The sequence below is a fragment of the Adiantum capillus-veneris genome, chromosome 1 (assembly GCF_014529385.1).
Source record: "Adiantum capillus-veneris isolate H3 chromosome 1, ASM1452938v2, whole genome shotgun sequence".
NCBI lineage: Eukaryota > Viridiplantae > Streptophyta > Polypodiopsida > Polypodiales > Pteridaceae > Adiantum > Adiantum capillus-veneris.
In genome coordinates this window covers 106,861,829-106,885,012 of record NC_140931.1, presented here as the reverse complement: position 1 = coordinate 106,885,012, position 23,184 = coordinate 106,861,829, and the positions used below count along the sequence as shown (strand labels likewise).

At 45.8% G+C, this 23,184-nt stretch overlaps 1 protein-coding gene across 5 annotated transcripts in view; it reads right to left on the bottom strand.

Moving 5' to 3' along the window:
- LOC147465323 (LOW PSII ACCUMULATION protein (DUF1995)) overlaps positions 1-23,184 on the bottom strand; it is a 57,551-nt gene that overhangs the window by 14,228 nt on the left and 20,139 nt on the right. For all 5 annotated transcript variants that reach the window (XR_015189074.1, XM_086519377.1, XM_086519378.1 and 2 more), the window contains exon 2: positions 18,033-18,218. Coding sequence is in view for 4 of the 5 variants with exons in the window: in XM_086519377.1 (XP_086375503.1) it covers positions 18,033-18,218 (186 nt within the window). In the remaining variant the exon portion in view is untranslated. The remainder of the gene's footprint in view (positions 1-18,032; positions 18,219-23,184) is intronic.

Here is a 23,184-nt window from a genome sequence, read left to right as displayed (position 1 = left end):
GGAGTAGCAGTTAGCTACTCCTATTCCTGTTCAAAGAGGCTCTTGCCTTAGCATAAAAGCATAATGCCACACAACTGTACATGAGGTCAATTGAAGAGCCCTCTTGTGGGGCATCACATTAGTGTGCATAGGGGAGAGAGAGAGCAGTGAAATGTGCACAAGGCATCACTCTTGCACTTCACTGTACATGAGAGGGAAAGCAGGCATTCAATAGCTCTTCACCTGTTGTAAGCCACTTTAAAAAAGTTTGCAAAAATCAGCCCTTTTGTAAAAACGAGCGCTAGTTCCCTCTCTCTTGGAAAGTGTGCCACTTGGCACTCATGTGTGCAATTTCCCGTTCCAGCCTTCAGGTCTAAAAAGATCTTAAACGGCGCGTCAGTTGACTTAGCGGTAGAGCAATGAAATGTTCCCCTCGACATTCCGGAGCTAATGACGCGAAGACCTTTCATGGTCCAAAAATAGCAGCTCCCTAAATTTTAGGAGATGCTGCCATTAGACTCCCACTAGTCATCTTACTATCTTTCACCACTGGGACCACATCCAAAAATGCAATGTAGCCCAGTTATCGGGTGATTTTCTACTGGCAACCCCACCTTAGCTAGCCTTAGCAATTCTGGCAATTCTGTCCGTCCGTTTCACACTATGCAACTCTCGGGCCTTTAGATTTCCAGAGAGGTGCTTCTAAAAACAAGTCAAATAAAGTTTCCTCCCAAAGAAAAATCAACAAATAAAGCTACACAGACTCGTGACATTACCCCCTCTTGAAATCGCAAACGTCCTCGATTGCATGCATTCTATACACGTTACAGATGATTTTGTGTGATTAGCACTCTTTTATCATCACATGTAAAGAGTATCAAACATATAGACAAATGACTTAATGAGACCTTCATACTTTTGTCATTTCTATTGCCCATAATCCATATAGACATGGGAAGTGCTAGCTCGTAGATCATCCCGCTCTCGAGCAGGTCTCTTTCCTTTTGACCTTTGCTCTACTAGAGTTGGAGAGTGCGTGGGTTGCAAATCAAAGGCTTCAAGGTAAAGCTGCAAAACATTTGGTGACTCTGTCAGTTCACTTTCTTCCATCCACTTCGCATCCATAGGTGGATAGTTTTTGAACTTCACCAAATATCGTCTCGCAACTTGTCCCTTGACTTTTCTTTCCTTGTGTGCCATAATCTGTTCAGGTATCAGGATCTCATCAAGTTCTTCAACTTCAGGTTGATCCTCAATTGGCATATCCTCTGGCACACTACCCAAGAAGGGTCTAAGAAGACTCACATGAAACGCATTGTGAATCTTCCACCTGTCAGGCAATTTCAGCCTATAAGCAACATCGTTGATCTTATCAATGACTTGAAAAGGCCCGTAGTAACGCATGCTGAGCTTTGGAAACAATCTCTCTTTGCCCCGCATCTTCCTTAGCCGTGCCTTTTCAAAGCGCAATAGAACCCAATCACCAGGTGAAAACAACAGTTCACGACGGTGACGATCAGCTGCTCTTTTCTGCTTTGCCTGAGTCCTTTCCAAGGCAAGCTTAATCTTCTTATACATTTCATCCATACTTTGTACATATCGATCTGCCTCAAAGATCTTGTCCTTTGTGTGCAAGATAGGAGGAACCTTTCTGCTACCCTCAACAATCTCAAAAGGTGCCTTGCCTGTCGACGAATGCACCGTATTGTTGTATGCATACTCAAGCAATGGTAGGTATTGTTCCCACTTGCCCTTATTATCTGACACATAGCATTTGAGCAAATCTAAGATAGTAGAATTAGCCTCTTCTAACTGTCCATCAGTTTGTGGATGAAATGAAGACGAAAACTTAAGCGTTGTGCCCAGGTTTTCAAACAATCCTCTCCAAAAGAGACTTGTCATGCGAGGATCACGATCACTCACAATTGACTGTGGCATACCATGGTACTTGAACACATTGGACATAAATAAGCATGCCATCTGATCAGATTTTATCTTCTTCCTGACAGGAATGAAATGGGCATGTTTGCTAAACCTGCAAATAATGGTCCATATTCCATCATTCCCTGTCTGCGTCCTCGGGAGATCAAAGACAAAATCCATAGCAATGCTTTCCCATGGCTTATCCGGAATCGGCAATGGCTGTAACAGCCCTGGTGCCTTTTGCCTGTCAAACTTGACCTTTTGGCAAATCACGCATGCTCACACAAAGGCATCCACATCTCTCCTGAAGGTAGGCCAATAAAAGAATGTCTCAACCGCTTTCACTGAGCATCCATACCACGATGCCCTGCATACGGTGGGACATGACTTTCTACCATGACTTTATGTCGCAACGGCCTAGTGACACAGAGTCTGCCATGCATCATCATAAAACCATCTCTGAGGAGGTAGTGCTCATGACGTTGTCCTTCCTATAACTGCTCAAAGATCCTTGCAAAATCTTCGTCACTCGCATACTGTTTCTTCATGTCATCAAGCTCATGATGATAAGAAATTGACACAGCTGAAATCTGTGGCTTTCTTGATAACGCATCAGCCACAACATTCTTCTTGCCTTCCACATGTACAATTTGGAAGTGAAACATAGAGAGAATGTTTGCCCATCGCATATGCTTTTCTGATAGCTTTGACTGTGTCAAGAAGTATTGCAAGGTCTGATGATCCGTTTGGACAACAAAATCAGCACCTAGCAGGTAGTGTTTCCAACTTAAGAGCGCATGAATCACAACCAGTAACTCTTTCTCATAGACCTGCATGGTCATCTCTGGCCCTTGCAAAATTCTGCTCTCATAGGCTACTACCCTGCCGTCTTGCATTAGCACTGCACCAATGCTACTGCCACAAGCGTCACACTGGACCACAAATGACTTCCTCACATCTGGCAACACAATGACTGGATCTGAAGTCATCTTTTCCTTTAAGAGATTAAAAGCTGAAATCTCTTTTTGGGTCCATCTGAAAGTGACCTCTTTCTTTTGCAAAGCATGTAAAGGTGAAGCAATCTCTGCAAAGTTGCGAATGAGTCTTCTGTAGTACAGTCCTTAAAGCAGGCCATGTCTTGATTGCTTCTACCTTCGTAGGATCCATTCGGACACCATCTTTTGACACAATGTGCCCGAGAAAGTGGATCTCTTCCAAAAAGAACTCGCTCTTCTTGCCATTGATGAGCAGTCTGTGCCTGCGTAATTCTTCAAACACAATGGTCAAGTGACGCCTATGCTCCTCTTCATTCTTCGAATATACTATCATGTCATCGAAGAATGTGCCAACAAACTTTTGATGTGGGCGGAAAATCCGATCCATCATCCTATTGAACATAGCAGGAGCATTCGTAAGACCAAATGGCATCACTAAAAACTCATAAAGACCAAATGTCGTTCTAAACGCAGTCTTATGCACATCTTCTGGCCTAATTCGAATCTGATGGTACCCACTTTTAAGGTCGATCCTGCTGAAAATCGCCGCACCCTCTAGGCGGTCAAGAATATCATCAATCCTTGGAATAGGAAACCTATTCTTGATGGTATTCTTATTCAACGCACGGTAATCAATACACATGCGCCACGAGCCATCCTTTTTTTACACTGAGAGCACTCGGGAGCAATAGGGTGACGAGCTAGGCTGAATCAGCCCTTTCTCTAAGAGCTCCTCCACTTGGCTCATAATCTCTTTCCGCTGCGCCTCACTAACCCTATACGGTGGCCTATTTGGTGGGCTACAACCTGGCACCAAATCAATCGCATGATCCTCGGGCCTCTCCGGCGGTAGCTGAGACGGTAATGAATCAGAAAAACAGCCATTAAACTTCTGCAAAAATGCTAACCTGTCTTTATCTAACACAGATAAATTTGACTGACAACTATCTGAAACATCAAGTGCAAAAACCAAGTACGCGGAAAGATGATTCTTTATTACAGAAGTGATAGCAGAAGCAGATACAATAGGGACTGACTCTCCTTTGAGCTTTACATCCAAAATGTGAGTTTTGCCCCTATGCTGTACAGTGATCTTTTTGTTGAAGGCATCCAAGACTCCATGTACTCGGAACATCCACGGGATCCCCAACAAGGCATCACACCCTTCCAGTGGCATTATGTAAATTTCCTCTGTGTCCACATACGACTAGATATGCAGACGCAGTTTTCCAATGATTGGAGTAACAAGCTCTGAGTGGCCAGGGCATGCCATCCCTGCCTCTGCTGTGTACCCCATCTCTTCGGCTTTAATGCCCAATTTTCTGGCCAACTCTGGGGAAATGAAATTTGCCTTTGCACCAGGATCGAAGAAAATGAGAGCTGTGTGATCCTTGATCTTTCCCCATGTTCTGCATAAGTAGCTAGCATCAGAGCTGGGCTTATCACCCGCCATGTCTGGCACTAAACCTGCCGTGGGCTTGGGCTTCTTGCCTTTTCTATCCTCTTTTTCCTCGGAATCAGCTGGCCTCTTCCTCTGGGGACAATCTGCAGCAAAATGGCTAGGCTGCTCGCAAATAAAGCACTTGTTCTCAGCCATAAAAGCCTTCTTTTCCTCGAGCGATTTGTGCGCAAAAGGCTTTCTTTTCTTTTTCTTGCCCTGTGCTTCAGACGCATCAGCTGAGTCCTTGCCTTTATCTGCCTTTTCTGACCCTGTGATGCATCAGGAGCCGCTTTCAAAAAGGGCTTCTTTGCTGAATTTTTCTTAGGCTGGCTCCCTTTAACGTTGCCCTGAAACCCATTGTCCTCTCCCTTCAACAAGGCAAGACCAGTGTTGGCAACTTCCATAAGCTGAGTTAGGGTGGCCACTCTGTTCTTTGTACAGTAATCCCTAAGCCCTTTTGGCAACCCGCAGCAATACTTCTCAATCTGCTCTATTAGTGACACAAACCTGTAGGAAGTTACTGAGAGCAAAGCTTTACAGAACTTTCGATTGTATTCCTCTAAACTGCTGCAAGTAGCCGCAGTGAGTTGGTGTCACAAAACGGGAGCGTACACGAGCACTTGAAAATCTGAAAATTAAAATACTTTGCAAATGTGAGAGAAGGGAGAAGATCGACACAGTATTGGGGACCAGAAGATGGGTTGGTCCCCCCCCGTTAAGAGTATTCTTTTATTCAGGGAGAATTCGTATACAAGCACGAGAACCCGAGGAAACCCCTCCGTTCTGTAATCTTAGACCCGAAGGTCGTACTTCCCGTGAAGTGCCTTCCCGTAAGACAGGAGATTCCTGCAAAACAAACCACACAAACACACGACAACAATTCGTATGGCGAATCCACAATAGAAACCTGTCGCTCTTGCGCGGGAAAAGCGACTTCCGTGCTTCGTCGTCTCGCGATCTCTGGCGGCAGAGTCTTCTCTTGCTGATGTTGGTACCTCTCGTGAGTGAGGGCATGTGGTGCTTTTATAGCTCCCTGGCCACGACACGAATAACTGCTCGCGTAGAGATCGCGGCCGTTTTTTTTTTTTTCTTTTTTTTTTTGCGCTGTTCTACCCGAAATAGGGAGAGAGAATTCGCTGGCTGGTTTTGTTGCTTTATCTTCTAAGTGGCTGCCCACTTAATAAGCTGGCGGCCGGCATATTTTAAAATTGGTCTGAACCTGCCCAAAAACTCAATAAAAGCTTATAAGTTAGAACCAATGCATTTAACAACACTTCCCAGGCGTCCCTGGATGCAACCACATGCACGAATGCAATGCAAACATAGATTCCTCACGGGAAAGCGTCTGCCTTCTCGCGATTGTTCCTGCTTTTCGTAAAAAGCTTCATTGAACCCATCTTTATTCTTGTGCTTGCGTTCTTACGCATATTTTCTTACTCAGTTCGGATTTCCTCCTTAGCCTACGGGATGCCCCCTTACTGATGCACCCGTCACCCATCATGTGATGCATCAGGGGCACTCATAACTCGGCCCTTTCCACCGAACTTACGGAAACTCCTTCGCGATGTTTACCGTCACCCATCAAATGACACATCAGAGTTGTCCGTTCTTGATGGCAGTTCCTGTAGCTACAATCTTTTAACAGTTCTTAGTGCACACAATAAAATATCCTAAAAAAGAGATTAATCATTAAAAATAAGAAAATAGTCCAATTAGCAACATCCCTCTGGCTTCTAAACAGTTGACCTCAACTGTAGTGCTCGGACATATACCTCCAGTATCTCGGGATAAGCTGCTAATTCCTCCTGCGTCATCCACTGAGCATCTAGATTCGAATAGTTCTTAAACTTAACCAAATACTTCCGTGTTATCTTTCCGGATTTGAGAGACCGCTCCTGATGACTTACTATCTGCTCCGGTTGGAGTATTTCTTCTGTTTCCTCAACCTCAGGAGGTTCCTCAGCACTAGGTTGGCTTGGAGGCGGTCCCACATACGGCCGGAGTAAACTGACATGGAAAGCATTATGGATCTTCCAATTAGGCGGTAGCGCTAATCGGAACGTGACATCATTTACTCGCTCGGTGATCTTAAACGGCCCATAATAACGGGTAGAAAGTTTTACCACCTTCCCCTTATGAGACGCTTGTTTCTTAAGTCTTGCCTTCTCAAACTTTAGTAAGACTAACTGTCCGACTGTTAAGTCTAGATTCCTTCTGTGCTTGTCTGCAGCTTTTTTATGCTTTTCCTGAGAGCGTAGAATAGCTCTCCTAACTTGCCCGTAGGCTGTGTCCAAGTTCCGGACAGATTCATCTGCTGCAAAGATCTTATCCTTAGTTAAAAGGATGGGTGGAAGCAAAGGCTTACCATATAGAATCTCAAAAGGTGCTTTCCCTGTCGATGAGTGTATGGTATTGTTATACGCATACTCGACAAGAGGCAAATATTTCTCCCAGTCAGATTGCCGGTCTGACACATAAGTTTTTAACATATCCAATTCTGAGGAATTGGCTATCTCACATTGCCCGTCCGTTTGAGAATGGTAGGCAGATGAAAAATTCAGCTTTGTACCAAGATTATCCATCAAGGCACGCCAAAAATTTCTTGTCATGCGAGGATCTCGATCACTCACAATAGACTTAGGCATTCCATGATGCTTAAAGATCTGTGCCAGAAAGACCCTAGCCATATGATCTGCTTTTATCGTTTTCTTGACTGGTATAAAGTGTGCTTGCTTGCTAAACCTGTCCACAATGGTCCAGATCACGTCATTTCCAGTCTGAGTTCTAGGGAGGTCCATGATGAAGTCCATGGCAATACTTTCCCAAGGTTCATTAGGCACAGGCAAAGGTTGTAGCAACCCAGGCGTCTTATGCCGATCATACTTCACTTTTTGGCAAACCAAACATTCCCTGACATACTTATCAATGTCTGCTTTAAGGCTAGGCCAAAAGAAATATCTTTCCATTGCTAAGGTCGTAGAGAGAATACCCCGATGACCCGCATAAGGCGAAGCGTGTGCTTCATCCATGATCTTCTTTCTTAATGGTTCCGCCACACATATAGCCTAATGGTGGTAGAGATAACCGTCCCGAATGGAATAGGGAAACTCATTCTCTCCACGATGTAGCTTTCCTCAAATGGTGGAAGGTCTGGATCATTCGGATACAAATCCGGTAGTGCTTCTAATTCTTGGTGATACACCGAAGTGATAGCATTCACCCTTGGCCGCCTAGACAATGCGTCTGCGACCACATTCTTACTCCCAGCCGTGTGAAGGATCTGGAAGTGAAACATAGACAAAAATTTTGCCCATCTCATCTGCTTCTCAGATAGTTTCCTTTGCGTAAGAAAATACCGCAAACTCTCGTGATCAGTCTTGATCACAAAATCCGCTCCTAGAAGATAGTGCTTCCAGTTGGATAAGGCGTGAATCACAGCCGTGAGTTCCTTTTCGTAGATTGATGCATGCAACTCTACATCCTTAAGCCGTCTGCTTTCGTAGGCCACTGCATGGCCTTCTTGGTTTAACACTGCTCCGATGCAATCGCCTGAAGCATCGCAGTGAACCTCAAATGGTTTTCTTAAGTCAGGCACTATCAAAATAGGTCCATGGCTTAGCAAGTACTTGAGCCGATCAAAAGCTCCTTGTTGTCTCGATCCCCATCTGAAAGGAATCTTCTTCTTTGTCAAGTCATAAAGTGGTCCTGCTACATGAGCAAATCCTCGAACAAACCTTCGATAATACGAACATAATCCCAGGAAACTACGTACATCATGTACCGTAGTGGGAATAGGCCAATCTTCTACCACTCGGATCTTGGCAGGATCCATACTCACTTGATTGTGAGAGACTATATGGCCGAGATAGTGTATCTCTGAGAGAAAGAACTCGCTCTTCTTTGCATTCACATGCAACTCATGCTTTCGCAATTCTTGAAACACTAAGTCCAAGTGCTTCCGATGTTCCTCTTCTGACTTAGAGAAGATGAGTATGTCGTCAAAGAATACTCCCGTAAAAGCTCGATACGGGCTGAAAATGCGGTCCATCATGCGATTGAAGGTCGCAGGAGCATTGGTCAAGCCGAAAGGCATTACCAAAAATTCATATAGTCCAAAGGTTGTGCGGAAAGCAGTCTTGTGGACATCCTCAGGGGCGATCCGTATCTGGTGATACCCACTCTTTAAGTCTATGCGACTAAAGACACTTGCACCCTGCAACTTATCAAGTATATCATCAATCTGAGGGATCGGAAAGCGATTCTTGATTGTGATCTTGTTTAAAGACCGATAGTCTATGCACATTCGAAACGTGCCATCTTTCTTCTGCACCAGTAGAACTGGAGAGCAGTAGGGTGAAGCACTTGGTCATACTAACCCTTTCTCTAGAAGCTCGTTGACTTGATTCAAAATTTCCTCTTGCTGAGCAAGACTCACCCAATAAGGGGGTTGATTGGGAGGCGAGCTACCCGGTATGAGATCTATGCGGTGATCTTCCGGGCGTACCGGAGGGAGTTCATCAGGAAGTGTTTCCGTGAAACAATCCTTGTACTTTTCAATAAATTGAAGACGCTTAATTTCCAAACTAGAGAGAGAGTCCCTACTAGTTTTATCCTTTGCAAAAATCAAGTAAGCAGAAACACACTTCTTCATTTCGTTCTTAATGGAGATATGGCTTACAATTGGGAACTGCCAATCTCCTGCATCAGCTTGAATCTTTATTTTCTTACCCCCATGATCAAAAGTGAGGGTCTTTTCCACATAAGCGGGAATAGGTGTCATGTGAAAGTGCCATGGCATACCCAAGATGATATCACATCCCTCGATGGGTGCCATTAAAAATGATTCGCGGTCCTAGTACTCGCCAATCCGAAGATTGAGCTATCCTTGCACGGGAGTTGCATTGGTTGTCAACCCCTCGAATGCCGATCCGGATGTAACCGGTGTGCCAAGTTGAGCCTGTGTGAGGCACAAACGTTCCGCAGTATCCAGGGAGATGAAGTTATCCGTGGATCCTGGATCATAAAGAATCAGTACTCGCTGATTGTTCAAAGACCCCCAGCCCTTCAGAAGTTGACGCTTCCCTTTCTCCATTTCTGTGTTTCCTTGAACATCTGGAATGGAGTTCGAGCTTGGTGGTGCGGGTGGGGTTCCTTCCTGGCTTTCTCTTGCCTCGTAGAGGCTTGCTCTTGTCGTTGCTGCTTTAGCGGGCAGTCCGGTTTCATATGTCCTTTCTCGCCACAGTAGAAGCATCTTCCTTCCTCTCTGAAAGTTTGAAGTTGAGTAGGAGAAAGGTACTTAGTTCGCTTGCCAGTGCCCTCTGGCTTCTTAGAATGATCATCGTCTCTAGATGGAGGACGTTTTCTTCCTTGGCCCCCTTGGTCATCGTAGACCCCTCTTTGTCTTGCACAAGTGCTATGCTCCATCTTTCTGGGTGTCCCAGTTGAGTGCAAATCCTCAGCAATGATTGCTGACTCCATCATCCTCTAAAGAGTATCATGCGGATACATCTTCATACTCTTTCGAAGCTGCGGTTGGAGACCCGCTTCGAACTTTCGTTTCTTTTCCTCATCGGCAATCTTCATGAAGGGAGTGACCTTCAGAAGAACCGACCAATACTTGTCCACATAAGTCGTTACTCTTTCATGTTCCTTCTGGGCAAGCCAGTTCCATTCCTTCCGTATGTCCTGCTCGAAGTCAGGCGGAAGAAATTGTTCATAAAATTCAGATTTAAAGCTCTCCCAAGTTCTGGCCTGAGAACCTTCCAGAATCTTGGCTAACCACCAATTACTTGACGTTTCCTTGAGGTGCATCCCCACATGGCGTAATTTGGATTTTTCTGTGAAGTGCCCATTGGTAAAGGCGACTTCAAACTGTCTGATGAAGGACAGTGCTTTGGAGATGTCTCTCCGTCCGTTGTAGGTTTCGAACTTGATGTCCTTGTCGCCTGATTTGAAGACTCTCATGCGATGTTGAGACTTGCGACCTTGCTTCTTGAATCGAGGCTTATCTTTAGGTTGATGTATGGTAGTGGCGGTAGTAGCTGCTTCCTTCTTCTGACGAGATGATCGAGAAGTAGAAGTATAATCAGGAGAGTAAGATGGAGATGAGATAGAGATGTCCTTGCTCTCGTCTAGCAGAGAGAGCGCTTTTTCCTGGCCTTTCCTTGAAGTAGGCCGTTCATTCCGATCCGAAGATCCTTTGTGCACCTCGGTACGTGCTTCTTCTCTTGCCTCCTCTGGTCTCACGCCAACAGTTTTGTCTGGATGCTTGGCTGCATCAGTTCCATTCGTTTTCTTCATTCCGCCCAAAAGCTTTTGGACGTCTGGCAACAGTAGAATTTGTTGCAACTCCGCAAGCTGAGCTTGCACTTGTTGAAGCTCCTCTTCAACGCTTCTCCCTTGGCTCGACATGGTTCTTCCCGGAATCGTCCTTCTTTGCAGAGAAAGAGAGGAGTCCGAGCTCTGATACCACTGTCACAAAACGGGAGCGTACACGAGAACTTGAAAATCTGAAAATTAAAATACTTTGCAAATGTGAGAGAAGGGAGAAGATCGACACAGTATTGGGGACCAGAAGATGGGCTGGTCCCCCCCCCCCCCCCCGTTAAGAGTATTCTTTTATTCAGGGAGAATTCGTATACAAGCACGAGAAACCGAGGAAACCCCTCCGTTCTGTAATCTTAGACCCGAAGGTTGTGCTTTCCCATAAAGGGCTTGGGCACAAGGCCGTTCCTTCCCGTAAGGGACTTAGGCGTGAAGCCGTACTTCCCGTGAAGGGCCTTCCCGTAAGACGGGAGATTCCTGCAAAACAAACCACACAAACACGCGACAACAATTCGTATGGCGAATCCACAATAGATACCTGTCGCTCTTGCGCGGGAAAAGCGACTTCCGTGCTTCATAGTCTCGCGATCTCTTGTGGCAGAGTCTTCTCTTGCTGATGTTGGTACCTCTCGTGAGTGAGGGCATGTGGTGCTTGTATAGCTCCCTGGCCACGGCACGAATAACTGCTCGCGTAGAGATCGCGGCCGTTTTTTTTTTTTTTGCGCTGTTCTACCCGAAATAGGGAGAGAGAATTCACTGGATGGTTTTGTTGCTTTATCTTCTAAGTGGCTGGCGGCCGGCATATTTTAAAATTGGTCTGAACCTGCCCAAAAACTCAATAAAACCTTATAAGTTAGAACCAATGCATTTAACAACACTTCCTAGGTGTCCCTGGATGCAACCACATGCACGAATGCAATGCAAACATAGATTCCTCGCGGGAAAGCGTCTGCCTTCCCGCGATTGTTCCTGCTTTTCGTAAAAAGCTTCATTGAACCCATCTTTATTCTTGTTCTTGCGTTCTTACGCGTATTTTCTTACTCAGTTCGGATTTCCTTCTTAGCCTAAGGGATGCCCCCTTATTGATGCACCCGTCACCCATCATGTGACGCATCAGGGGCACTCGTAACCCGGCCCTTTCCACAGAACTTACGCAAACTCCTTCGCGATGTTTACCGTCACCCATCAAATGACACATCAGAGTTGTCCGTTCTTGATGGCAGTTCCTATAGCTACAATCTTTTAACAGTTCTTAGTGCATACAATAAAATATCCTAAAAAAGAGATTAATCATTAAAAATAAGAAAATAGTCCAATTAGCAACAGTTGGTGCCAATCTGTCATGACATCGGCTTCGAATTCATTTGATAGCCACGCAGATGCAAACATTGCTTGAAGTAAACCCAAGTGGCGGGTGCCTGTCCTTGCATCAACAATGTCGTCCACCATGTACGCACATTTGATTTCAAGAAAGTGGTAGCTTTCCTGACCTTGGATGCTTCGGTAAAATTTCCCCCTGCATATGCACTGTCAAACTGTTGGAGGAAGGTAAGAGCCTTTGTCTTATCCTCGAAGCCACTAAAGGTTTCAAACTTGGCTGCTGCACCACCTTCTTTGTACGACTTTGGCTTCTCCAGTGCCCCCAAATTGTCGTAGGGAAGTGTCTGCAACATGGGCACTGTCATAGGGATCATCGGTGCTCCTTGGCCATCGACATTCTGCGTCACGAGGGCCATATATGGCTGCTGGTCGGCTGCTGCATCAGGTGAGTGGGGGTTGGATCAGACAGAGTGTGGAGTATTCGGGTCTCCCGAATGAGTGTTTCATTTGCAAACAGATGGGCCATTTTGCAAAGACCTGTCCTCGCAGGAGACCTTGACCCATAGCGCATGCGCTACCTCCCAAGGCTGAGCATGCCCAACACTCAGATACACACAACGCACAGGCTAGTACTTCGACAGAGACTAGCGATCAGACAACTGACGGTTGGCAGCAGGTGCCTGGCTGCCGCCGATTGGGGCGGACTCGCCCCACTACTCCCCCTGGTGGCCGACCTCATGCACTTCAACAACACTAGGTTCCGACATGGAACCGTTTTGACCCCCTTTAGTAGGGCCCGCCTGAGGAGGCCCGTCCACTTCAATTCCTCTACCTCCACCTCCTCCTCCCTCAGACGCTGCCGCTCCGCCTCCCTCGCCTCCTCCCCCTCCTCCACCTCCACCCTCGCTTCCCCTTCCCTCTTCTCTCCTCGGAGGGGCCCATAGCCTCATCTCTCGACCCCTCCTTCACTCCTCCTCAGACGCAGGGGACTGGGCACGCATCTGCCGCGAGGCGATCTCATGGTAGTGCTTTCGCAACGAGCCGTGTGGCTCGGAAGGGACAAGCCAAAAGAAATGTGGCAAAGCTTCACTCTTGACCATACATCGTGCCATCTCCGTAAGCAACCTGTTTTTCCTTTCAGCAACACCATTTTGCTGAGGTGTATACGACACTGTACATTGGTGTTTTATCCCACGACTAGCTAGAAATGCATTGGCCTCATGAGACATATACTCTCCCCCTCGATCTAAACGGAGGGCGCCCGTAGTACAATTAGAGACATTTTCAGCCATAGCCAGAAATTGCTTGAAGCACATAAACATAAGGGGATACACCCATGCATGCCTGGAGTAATCACAACAACTCATGTCACATGCAAGAGTGGGTTATCACACCATGAAGAGAGAGCTAGTCTTTACAAATATTGCTACAACTTCCCAGAAAATAAACCAAAGTTTCCGATCTTCCACTCAAGATATTTTACAATGTTGGGGTAAGCCTGACTTGTGGCTCATATGGGAAAGCCTTATAGTCACCTAGGAAAGGATAGATGATGAAATGGTCCAATAGAAAGAGGATGCAGCCTCTCTAGCCAATGATTGTAAAGCACTAAGCTTACTTAAAAGGCTATTCTCTAATGAATCAATTGCACTTTGAGTCTATTCATTGTGTCTATACTCTCATTATGCTCTTGCTCTTGACGTAGCCCTAACCCTAATCTCTATTGCTCTAACCCTAACCCTAGTAGCATAGTGAGCTTAAGGCTTCACCCACCATAGCCTAGCTCACACCAATGGCACTTAGGGGTGAGCACACGCTTCCCAACAAGTGGTATCAAAGCCGACGGTTCGATACCTAGGCCTATTTATCAATTAATCTTTGTTTGCATTAGCTCTCTTAATTGGGTATGAACATGCTCCACTACCCTTTGGTGATTAGAAGAGAAGGAAGTCGCATTTAGAGTTGATTCCTTTGCATTTAGTGTTTTTGCCTTAAATTAATTTTTACGTAATCGCCATATCATTAGGAAAAATTTGAACTCTCAAAGGGGCCCTATAAGCATGTTTTGTTGGACTTACACCACTTTGCTGCTTCACACAGGTCTAGGGCATACATGTACAGCTAGTATGTCTCCGAGTTGGCCACCCATGCATAGGTTGCACGTTTTGTCCACCTTGGGCACTCGTATATATGGGGGCAGGGGGGTACCCATTTCACATATCATACGATCATTGTACGGGTCTTCCGCGCTAGTAGTCATGGGGGGCTGATCGCCCCCTCTTACACATACCAACGTTTTGTGTTTGTGTTTGTGTTTATGTCTCACTCTCTCTCTCTCTTTTCTCTCACGCTTCCACACACATGCACTCACATGGTATCAGCAGCTTCACGCTCTCGATGATTCAAGGCGCTACATGAGCATCAGGTATTCCTTCCAAGAAGCAAAATCAGCCAGGGTTTTACACCAAGAGGGGGGGCACCATCAATTGGAGGACATCCTCGCGAAGGCCTCAACCCTCCCCTAGCGTTTTTGCTAGAGAACTGCAGATCTGCAAAAAGGAACACAAATCTGCCAGAGTTTTGTAAAAATCCAGGCACGCAATAAAATCTGGAGCATTTTCAACGCGGAAGACCCCTCTCCACCTGCATTTTTTGCTTCTTCCACTAGCGATCACTTCTTGGCTGCCAGCGCTACACTTCTGGGACATTTCTGTCTCTAGAAAACCCCTTCCTCCATCAGCATTTTCTGCTGCCCGAGTGTTTTTGATGGGGAGCAGCTGCGTTTTGTTGGGATCTACTGTGTTTTCAGCATGGAGGAGCAGAGCTCAGCTTCCATCCCAGTGGATCTTGCTTTCCCACACGGCTTCACATCCGGTGTGTCACCGTAAAAAATCCATTCCATTTCCTCCAGATTTCAGCCATAAACACCAGTTGTTTTCTCTGTTTTCAGCCCACCTGGGGTTGTGCCAGGGATTCACCATCCTCCCCAAACCCTTTGCACCGCTCCGGACTCTGCCGGGAGCGTACGGGCACGCTGAAAATCGCTGTGGACAGCAGCATTTTCATCACCTCACAGTTGCGTTTTTGGGTGGACAGCAGCCTCTAAGCTTGTGTTTTTTACAGAGGATGAAGTTACCTCCTGCCAGGACACCATCCGGTGGTGGTCCGTGCGGTCTCTCAGTGACTACTACAATACACGGTATCTTAGACATCGGCTTGATCATCTACGGGCGTACCATCCTTGAGATCCATTCATTCCAGCCATCATTCGACGGTTGCGCACTCAAGAGGGGGTGGTGACTTGTGGTTTGCTATGGGCACACCTATGCACTCTTCAAAGGAGTTCACACGAGATATGGCCATGCTCATGGAATATGGGATTCCAACATTCCAAGAGAAGAGACCACCATCTTGGGTGGACAGACACTTAACACTTGACCTCGACACGTCAGATCACTTGCTTACACAGGAGCATCTACATGGCCTCAGGGAGAGGATCTTGGATCTCTTCTCGGAGAAGTTCATTGCTTGGATCCACAGATTGGAGTGGGACTTCAGTGCTTTAGACTCTCTTGGAGAGTTTAACCACAAGATGCGGGAGATCAGGCATCCGACTACATCCGGAGTCACCCAGAGCCGGCTTGGATGGTAGTGCAGTTGCTATTCTACACTCTTGATCATTTGAATTGCTACCTTCTGAGTTGCTTACATTCACCTTCGTTACCTTACAAGTTACAGCAGACTTATCCCCCCACCTGGGTAGACACTCCCAGCACATTCACATTGAGAGCCACACCGAGATGCGGTTTGGTGGCGTTGTTGGCGTGGATCTTGTTTTGGTTGACACTGGAGGATTGGAGGCAGGAGATACAGGCAAGACGGCGTAGACAGATTGGTCAAGCCTTTCCTCTTCTTAGAAGATCTTCACAGCACAGACTGTTCAGTCTGGCTTCCCTCCTTCATACAGGATGATCACAGTGCAAACAGCTTGGTCTAACCACACCTCTTCTCAGAGGCCCTTCACAACACAGACTCTTGAGTCAGGCTTTCCCCTCATCTTGGATTACCCTATCTACTGACAGGACACCATTCGGTGGTGGTCCGTGCGGTCTATTGGTAACTGATGTAGCTTACGGTAGCTTCTACAGTGCAAACTGTTTAGTTCGGCTTTCCTTGATTCGGAGGACGTTTACAACGCAGATCGCTACATCTAGAGTTTTACATAGCTTAGCCACCTGGCCACACTGGGTTGCAGATTCATGCATTGACAAGCTTCCGGTCATTCTCATGACAGTTCCTGGGCTTCCCCATTTTCTCTAGACGCTTTGACTACAGACAGCTCCAAACCTCCTCAAGTCCTCAATTGGCACGAAGCCGCTCCAAAACTAGGCTACTACACTCCTTCGCTCCAAACTGTCGCCAAGCTAGGCCACTCGCCTAGCGTTTCAAAACGATGGCCTACTGTGGCCTCTTGCCTTGGCGCAGCGTTTCAAAATGTTGGGGCACAAGAGGGAAGGAGGCTCCACACAAGGCAGTCTCTGCAAAGAGCGTCTCAAAACGCGCAGGGGGGGGGGGGGGGGGGGGGGGAGGCGCTATCTCCAGCAGCGTTTTGAAACACCAACGCTAGGGTTGCGAGGGACAGTGTGGGGGACACCGGCACCGGCTTTGGACAACGTTTTAAAACGCCACTGGGGGAGATGCCGACAACAAGGGAGTTCTCTTCTTCTTCTCTAGCAACTCCTCCACGCCAAGGCCTTCAAGGAGCACACAGCTCTGATCCCATGTCAAAGTCGACTATCCGGAAGCGTAGAGACCAAGGGGAGTGAGCACGAGAGAGAGAGAGAGAGAGAGAGAGAGAGAGAGAGAGTCTCTTGAACCAATCAACCTTGGCAATGAATAACTGAATGTATATACAATGGAGGCAAGGGGTTGCTTATATAGCAATCGCAGTAAAATTGCCCTACCCAAGACTTTAACAAATAAGTAAAATAAGTACCTAAAAGCCAAACTAAATAATGGGATCACATTGAGCAGTTCACTTGAGATGCCTAAACTTTAACAAAAGCATCATACATGAAAAGCAAGGCTCCCAAAAGCTCCCAATTCCAAACACACGGCACCCAAAACAGTTCTGTGATTTGCGGCAAGCCGTGCAGTGCCATATAAGTCATTCCCCTCGGTTCAAAAGCGTGCATACAATAGTGCCACATCGGCTGTCCGCAGTTTTAGGGTTTGACCTTGCTCGTCCGATTGTCCAAAGTTGGGTTTTAATGACACTAACCCCCTAGTGGTTGCCACATCACAAAATATACATACACCATCCGAAACCCTAGACAGGGTCTAGTTGCACAAGCTGAGCGATAGAGCAAGTATGACGCAAGCGAGGGAGGCGGTGGGCAAGAGCTGGATGGTCCGCTACAGGCTGGCTGCGCCAAATTGAGAAACCATGGCAACGCAAAGGGGCTGCCATTGGGCTCACGTGCATAGCCGCTATAGCAGAGAGGAGAAGCGGCAACGTGGAGGGCGACGAGGGAAGATAGGCAGACTGTGGTAGGTTGCGCACACGTAGTAGTGTGAGAAAAAAAGCAACGAGGGAAGAGGGTGCAAAGAAGAAACCTCATCCTCTCTCTCTCTCTCTCTCTCTCTCTCTCTCTCTCTCTCTCTCTCTCTCTCTCTCTCTCTATATATATATATATATATATATATATATATATATATATATATATATATATATATATATATATTACATAGGCTTGTATATTACATAAAGATGATATGCCAATTACAAAACACGGTCAAGCCACACTACAAGATACATCGTTAAACTCTCTCTCTCTCTCTCTCTCTCTCTCTCTCTCTCTCTCTCTCAATATAGGCTTGCATATTACATAAAGGTGATATGCCAATTACAAAACACGGTCAAGCCACACTACAAGATACATCGTTAAACTTAGGCTCTTCGCGATACAAATGACTTTACACATTATACCATGAATCAATCTTAATGTAAACAAAAAAGTTTTTAAAAAAAGAACGTTCTAAAACACAACCTGTTTCAGCACATCATCATAATCCTCTGGAAAATTTACAACTGCAACAATGAAGGATGATTTTTGTGGCCTCTTGTTTGTAATTCTCCAATTTGATATGCTGGCCAATTCAGCATTCCTTGCAAATCCAGCTAAAAATTTTGCGGGACTAGAGAGAAAACCCTTGTATTGAGACTTGGTGAAGAGCTGAACAAGCAGAAGACAAGAAAATGTTCAGTTTAGCTTACTGTTTGGTTAAATGTAGCAAAATAACACTAAACATTGTGATATCAAGCGTGTAGATGAATGAAAAAATGCTCGTAATAAAACCAGTTTTGCATGTCAAAAATTATATCCAACAAAGCTCTATCCTAGAAAGAGCCCTCAAGGGCATCTCGCTTCTTGACAAGGAGGATTCCAAGCTAGCTCTCTTATTGGGGACATTCTCAGCCTGTAGCAGAGAATTGGAAGATGTCAACCTCAAAGCACACAAGAGGCCAAACTTAATGCTTCTCGGTTCCCACCTCCCCCATAATCCCTCATTCTCCCTATGGCTCAATCATTTGATGAAATTCTAAGCTGACCACATCCTCATACCATGTGTGAGATATATATTTAGGAGGCTAAGAGAGAAAAAGAGATTCAACACTAACACTCTCTCTCTCTCTCTCTCTCTCTCTCTCTCTCTCTCTCTCTCTCTCTCTCTCTCTCTCTCTCTCTGTGTGTGTGTGTGTGCAAGAAGAGGGGCTGTATTATGTGTACATAAGAGACCTCTAGAGATGCACAATGGCCTATCACCCAGAGGAACTACAAAAGTGGGCTAACAAGGTGTAAACTATATATACATCAAGGTGGCCTATATGATGAATGTAAAAGGAACCATTGTGTGGCATAATGCCACGTGATGTGGCCATGATCTCGATGGAAAAGAACTGACGATCTCGCCCATCTGTGAAGAAAGACACATATACGCTGCTCCGCAGCCCTCGAGGAGCCGACTTGAGAATCCCACTGACTGCGAAGAGTATGCAACAGCTACGTAGGGGAGGACTAAGAGCCCAAAAGCGTGATACTGCATATCGTGGTGAAAATTGTCTCTCGGTGCTAGAACTCCAACTCATGACCTGCATCTGGTATCATTTGTAGAGTACGTGGTCTATATCCTAAGGGAGTAAACTGGAAAACCGGATCTCTTGGCAAATCGTGGAAAGAAATGTGTGACCCCGGAAACTGCAAAAGACATGAAACAGTCCCCTCGCGTCACAAACCCTTCATGGATGCCCACCCTAATCAACAAACAACAAGCTGCCATCCATATTGGCTGCGCATATGGACAAACCCAGAAACAGTGCCTCAAAGACTCATGCTCCAAGGTACATTTCTGCCAAGTCCGATCATGACCAAAGACTGTTGACCAAGTGCCCACACGCAATCCAGCATGGGCTATCATCCATACATATCCTACGGCTGATCCGGAGGGTCCAAATGTAGGACCAAAACTGTCGCTGAAAAGCTGACAGGATGCGCTCATCCTGTCACACCTCTGATTGGCGTGGGCAATGAAGTTGTAAGGTGCAGCGGAAGTGAATGTTGAACTTTGCTCAAGATGAGTGCTCCGAACTGTGCTCAAGGGTTCCTTTTACTTACGGAAGGGAGAGCCTTCCGTTCCTTTAGTGAGAGAGTGCAATGGACACAAACAAAGTGGTGAACACTATGAATGAAGGTGCATGAGACTGAGAGATAGAGAGAGAAGAACACGACACCAGAATGTTGTCAAACCCTCCTCATGTAAGGTGCAGCGGAATGAATGTTGTATTTTGTGATCCATATTTGCTCAAGGTTCCTTTTAGTTCTTATGGAAGGGAGAGCCTTCCGTTCTTTATGGAGAGTGATGTGATCACGAACAAAGTGAGTGGATACTGTCCGTGCAAGTGTATGAGACTGAGAGATAGAGAGAAGAGAGATACGACACCAGAGACGTTGTAAGACCCTTATCCGAAGGCCCCACTCTCGTCGGCAAGAGTGGTCTACTATTGATTGCACAAAGTGGTACAATGATGATGCATGGAAACTAATGCAACTCGGGGCTATGTCGGTGACGACGGCGGGGATGGCGACAATGACCTAAGGGCTGAAATCTGCAAGCTTAACTGCTGTCCACAAAACGCTATCTGCTGAAAATCTAGGGCTGATTCGGGCTGCTGAAAACGCTGATTTGGCTGTGTTTTTGGGAGGCTGAAATTGGTGGTCAAAACTCTGATGTGCTGCTGTTTTTGTGGCTGAATTTGTTGCTGTACTTGACGCTAAAAACTCTGGTATCTCTGCTGCAAATGAAGGCTGAAAACGCTAGTTGCTTGCAGCTTTGCTGGCGATAATGAAAACGCTAGGTGGTAGGGGATGTTGCGGTCCAGAGGTTTGCTGAAAACACCAGGCAGAATGGGGTGTTGGCGATGAGCAAAAACGCTAGGCTGAAGGGGTGTTGGGATCGCCAAGGGAAGCTTGGAGATGTCTGCTGAGAGAGGAGAGTACCTGCTGCCTGAGGCCTGTTGTGCTCCTTACTCATCTGCCAAAGAGTGCTAGCTTTGGTTTGCTTATATATTTTCTTACGCAAATTTTCCTACCTACTTTTGTTGGGAGGTCACACAAATTAATAAGTGAAAAATGTCAAAAATAAGGAAAATAGGCTAAATACATTGGAAAAATCCCCTAACTGATTCTAATGGATTCTGATGGGAATACTGATGATCATGCTATGTGCAACCAGAGGATATGCATCTATACCAAGTGACTGGGCATGCACGGTCTACGAATAGACTCACAAAAGTGTCACATCACTTCTAATCTAGACTAACTGGACTTGACGGAAACCCTGTTATGGTGTAGCTTGTTGTCCACGGACACACAGGGTTGGATGTGTCACGTGACATCCCCTCCTTTTAAAAGTGAGGTACTGGTACCGAGCTGCATGGCTTCCTTGTAGTTTGCCAAGAACTCTGGATAATCCTTGAAGAACTCTTCGTCTACCCACACCGCTTCATGGGTTCCTCGATCCTTGAACTTCAAAAAATATTGTCGCACTTACTTCTTCGAACCATGGCGAAACCGATGCAACAACACTTGCTCCGGCTCCATGACTTCAGCTTCATCGATGATCTCCGATTCTTCTTCTTCCGAGATGTCCTTTGAAGGTGTTCCCTGAAACACTTTCAACCAAGAAACATGGAAAACGTTGTGCATTGACCATGAGTTAGGCAACTGCAATTTCATTGAAACCTCGTTTATTTTTTTAATGATTGGAAATGGACCATACATACGAAAAGACAACTTTGGACACTTCTTTCCAACTTGCTTAAGACGTTGTTTCATGATTCTTCAATACACCCAATCTCCTTCCTTGATCGAAACATTCTGACGATGCTTATTAGCCTGCCGTGAATAAGATTCCTGAGCCTTGCTTAGCCGAAGCTTCACACTCTCAGAAATCTCATCCAATGACTGATTTTCAGCATTGGCATCAAGCATTTGACTGACCGAGCGAGTCAAAAGTAACTAGAACGGACGGCCAAAAGTTGCCTCATACGGAGTTCGACTAATAGCAGAAGAAAAAGAGTCATTCAAAATAGCCTGTACCAATGGAAGATAGAGCTCCCACTGAGACTGCTGATCATGCACATAGGACTTTAAAACATCAAAAGCCAACTGATTGTAAATTTCTGTTTGACCATCTGACTGTGGATGAAAAACCAATGAAAAATTCAACTTAGTGCCAAAATTTTCAAAGAGTACGTACCAAAAATTGGACGTGAACTTAGCATCCCTATCTGAAACAATTGACTTTGGCAAACCAGAGAGGGGGTATCAATGCTTAATGAACAACCGTGCTACATCTTGTGCAGTAACTGTGACTTTACAAGGAATCAACATGCAAAATTTGCTGAAACGATCAACAATTGTTAAACATTGAGTGTTCCTTGAATGCAAACTTGGTGGTAGGTTAGTCACAAAATCCATAGAAATATCCTGAAAAGATCCACCCGGAATAGGCAGCGGAAGCAAGAGGCCTTGCTGCTTACCCCGAGGAGCTTTTACTTTTTGACATATAGTGCACTGTGTGACATAACGAAACACATCTTTTCTCATTTTAGGCCAATAAAAAAATCCTTCAATTTTTTCCAATGTGGTGTTCATTCCCCTGTGCCCACCCGAGAGAGAATCATGTGCATCATGCAATATGGTTGGCCTGAGAGAGGGCAACACACATAGACGCTGACGAAAAAACAACAATCCATCACGAATGAGATAGTTGCTTTGCCCTTGGGAAGCAAGAGTCTACAACCAATGCTTACCAAACTCGGAATCCGCATACTGATTCTTCATGCTGTCAAAAGACTCACCCTGAATAGAAAATGTGGTTCTTGGCTCAAGAGCCAAAATCTGTCCTTTGCAACTCAACGCATCTGCAACAGGGTTAGCTTTTCCAGGCACATACTCAATCAAACCTCCAAATTGCTCAAAAAATTGTGACCACCGTGCTTGGCGATCACTCCAATGTGCACTAGGCATAGACTGGAGCCACTTGAGGGCTTGATGATCTGTGCACACTGTAAACTCTCTACCATAAAGAAAATGCTTCCAATGCTTAAGAGAATAAATGACAGACAAAAGTTCTTTATCATAAACTGAATAATTCTTTTCCGCACTAATGAGCTTCCGGCTAAGGAAAGCTACTGGACGACCATGCTGCTGAAGCACAGCGCCTATGGCGACATTGCTCGCATCCGTCCATACCTCAAAGGGATCATCCCAAGAGGCAAGGATAAGACACAGTGCTTCTGTCACCGCAACCTTGAGAGCTGCGAAAGCCTCAATGGCAGCCTCAGGAAAGTCTACGCGCTGACGGCGAGTCTTTACTCCTTTCAAAACATAAGTCATAGGTGGAACAATGCGTGCAAAATTCTCTATGTGCGAACTATATGCTTGACATAAACCAAGAAAAGAACACACATCATATGCAGTTTTGGGCAAATCCCAATTACGAACCTGTTCTACCTTTGCGGGGTCTAGCTTGACGCCGTCTCCAGAAATGATATAACCTAGATAAGTGACTTCTGTAAGAAAAAATTCAGACTTTCTTAGCTGCAATGTACAACTGACACTCATCCAAACGAGTTAA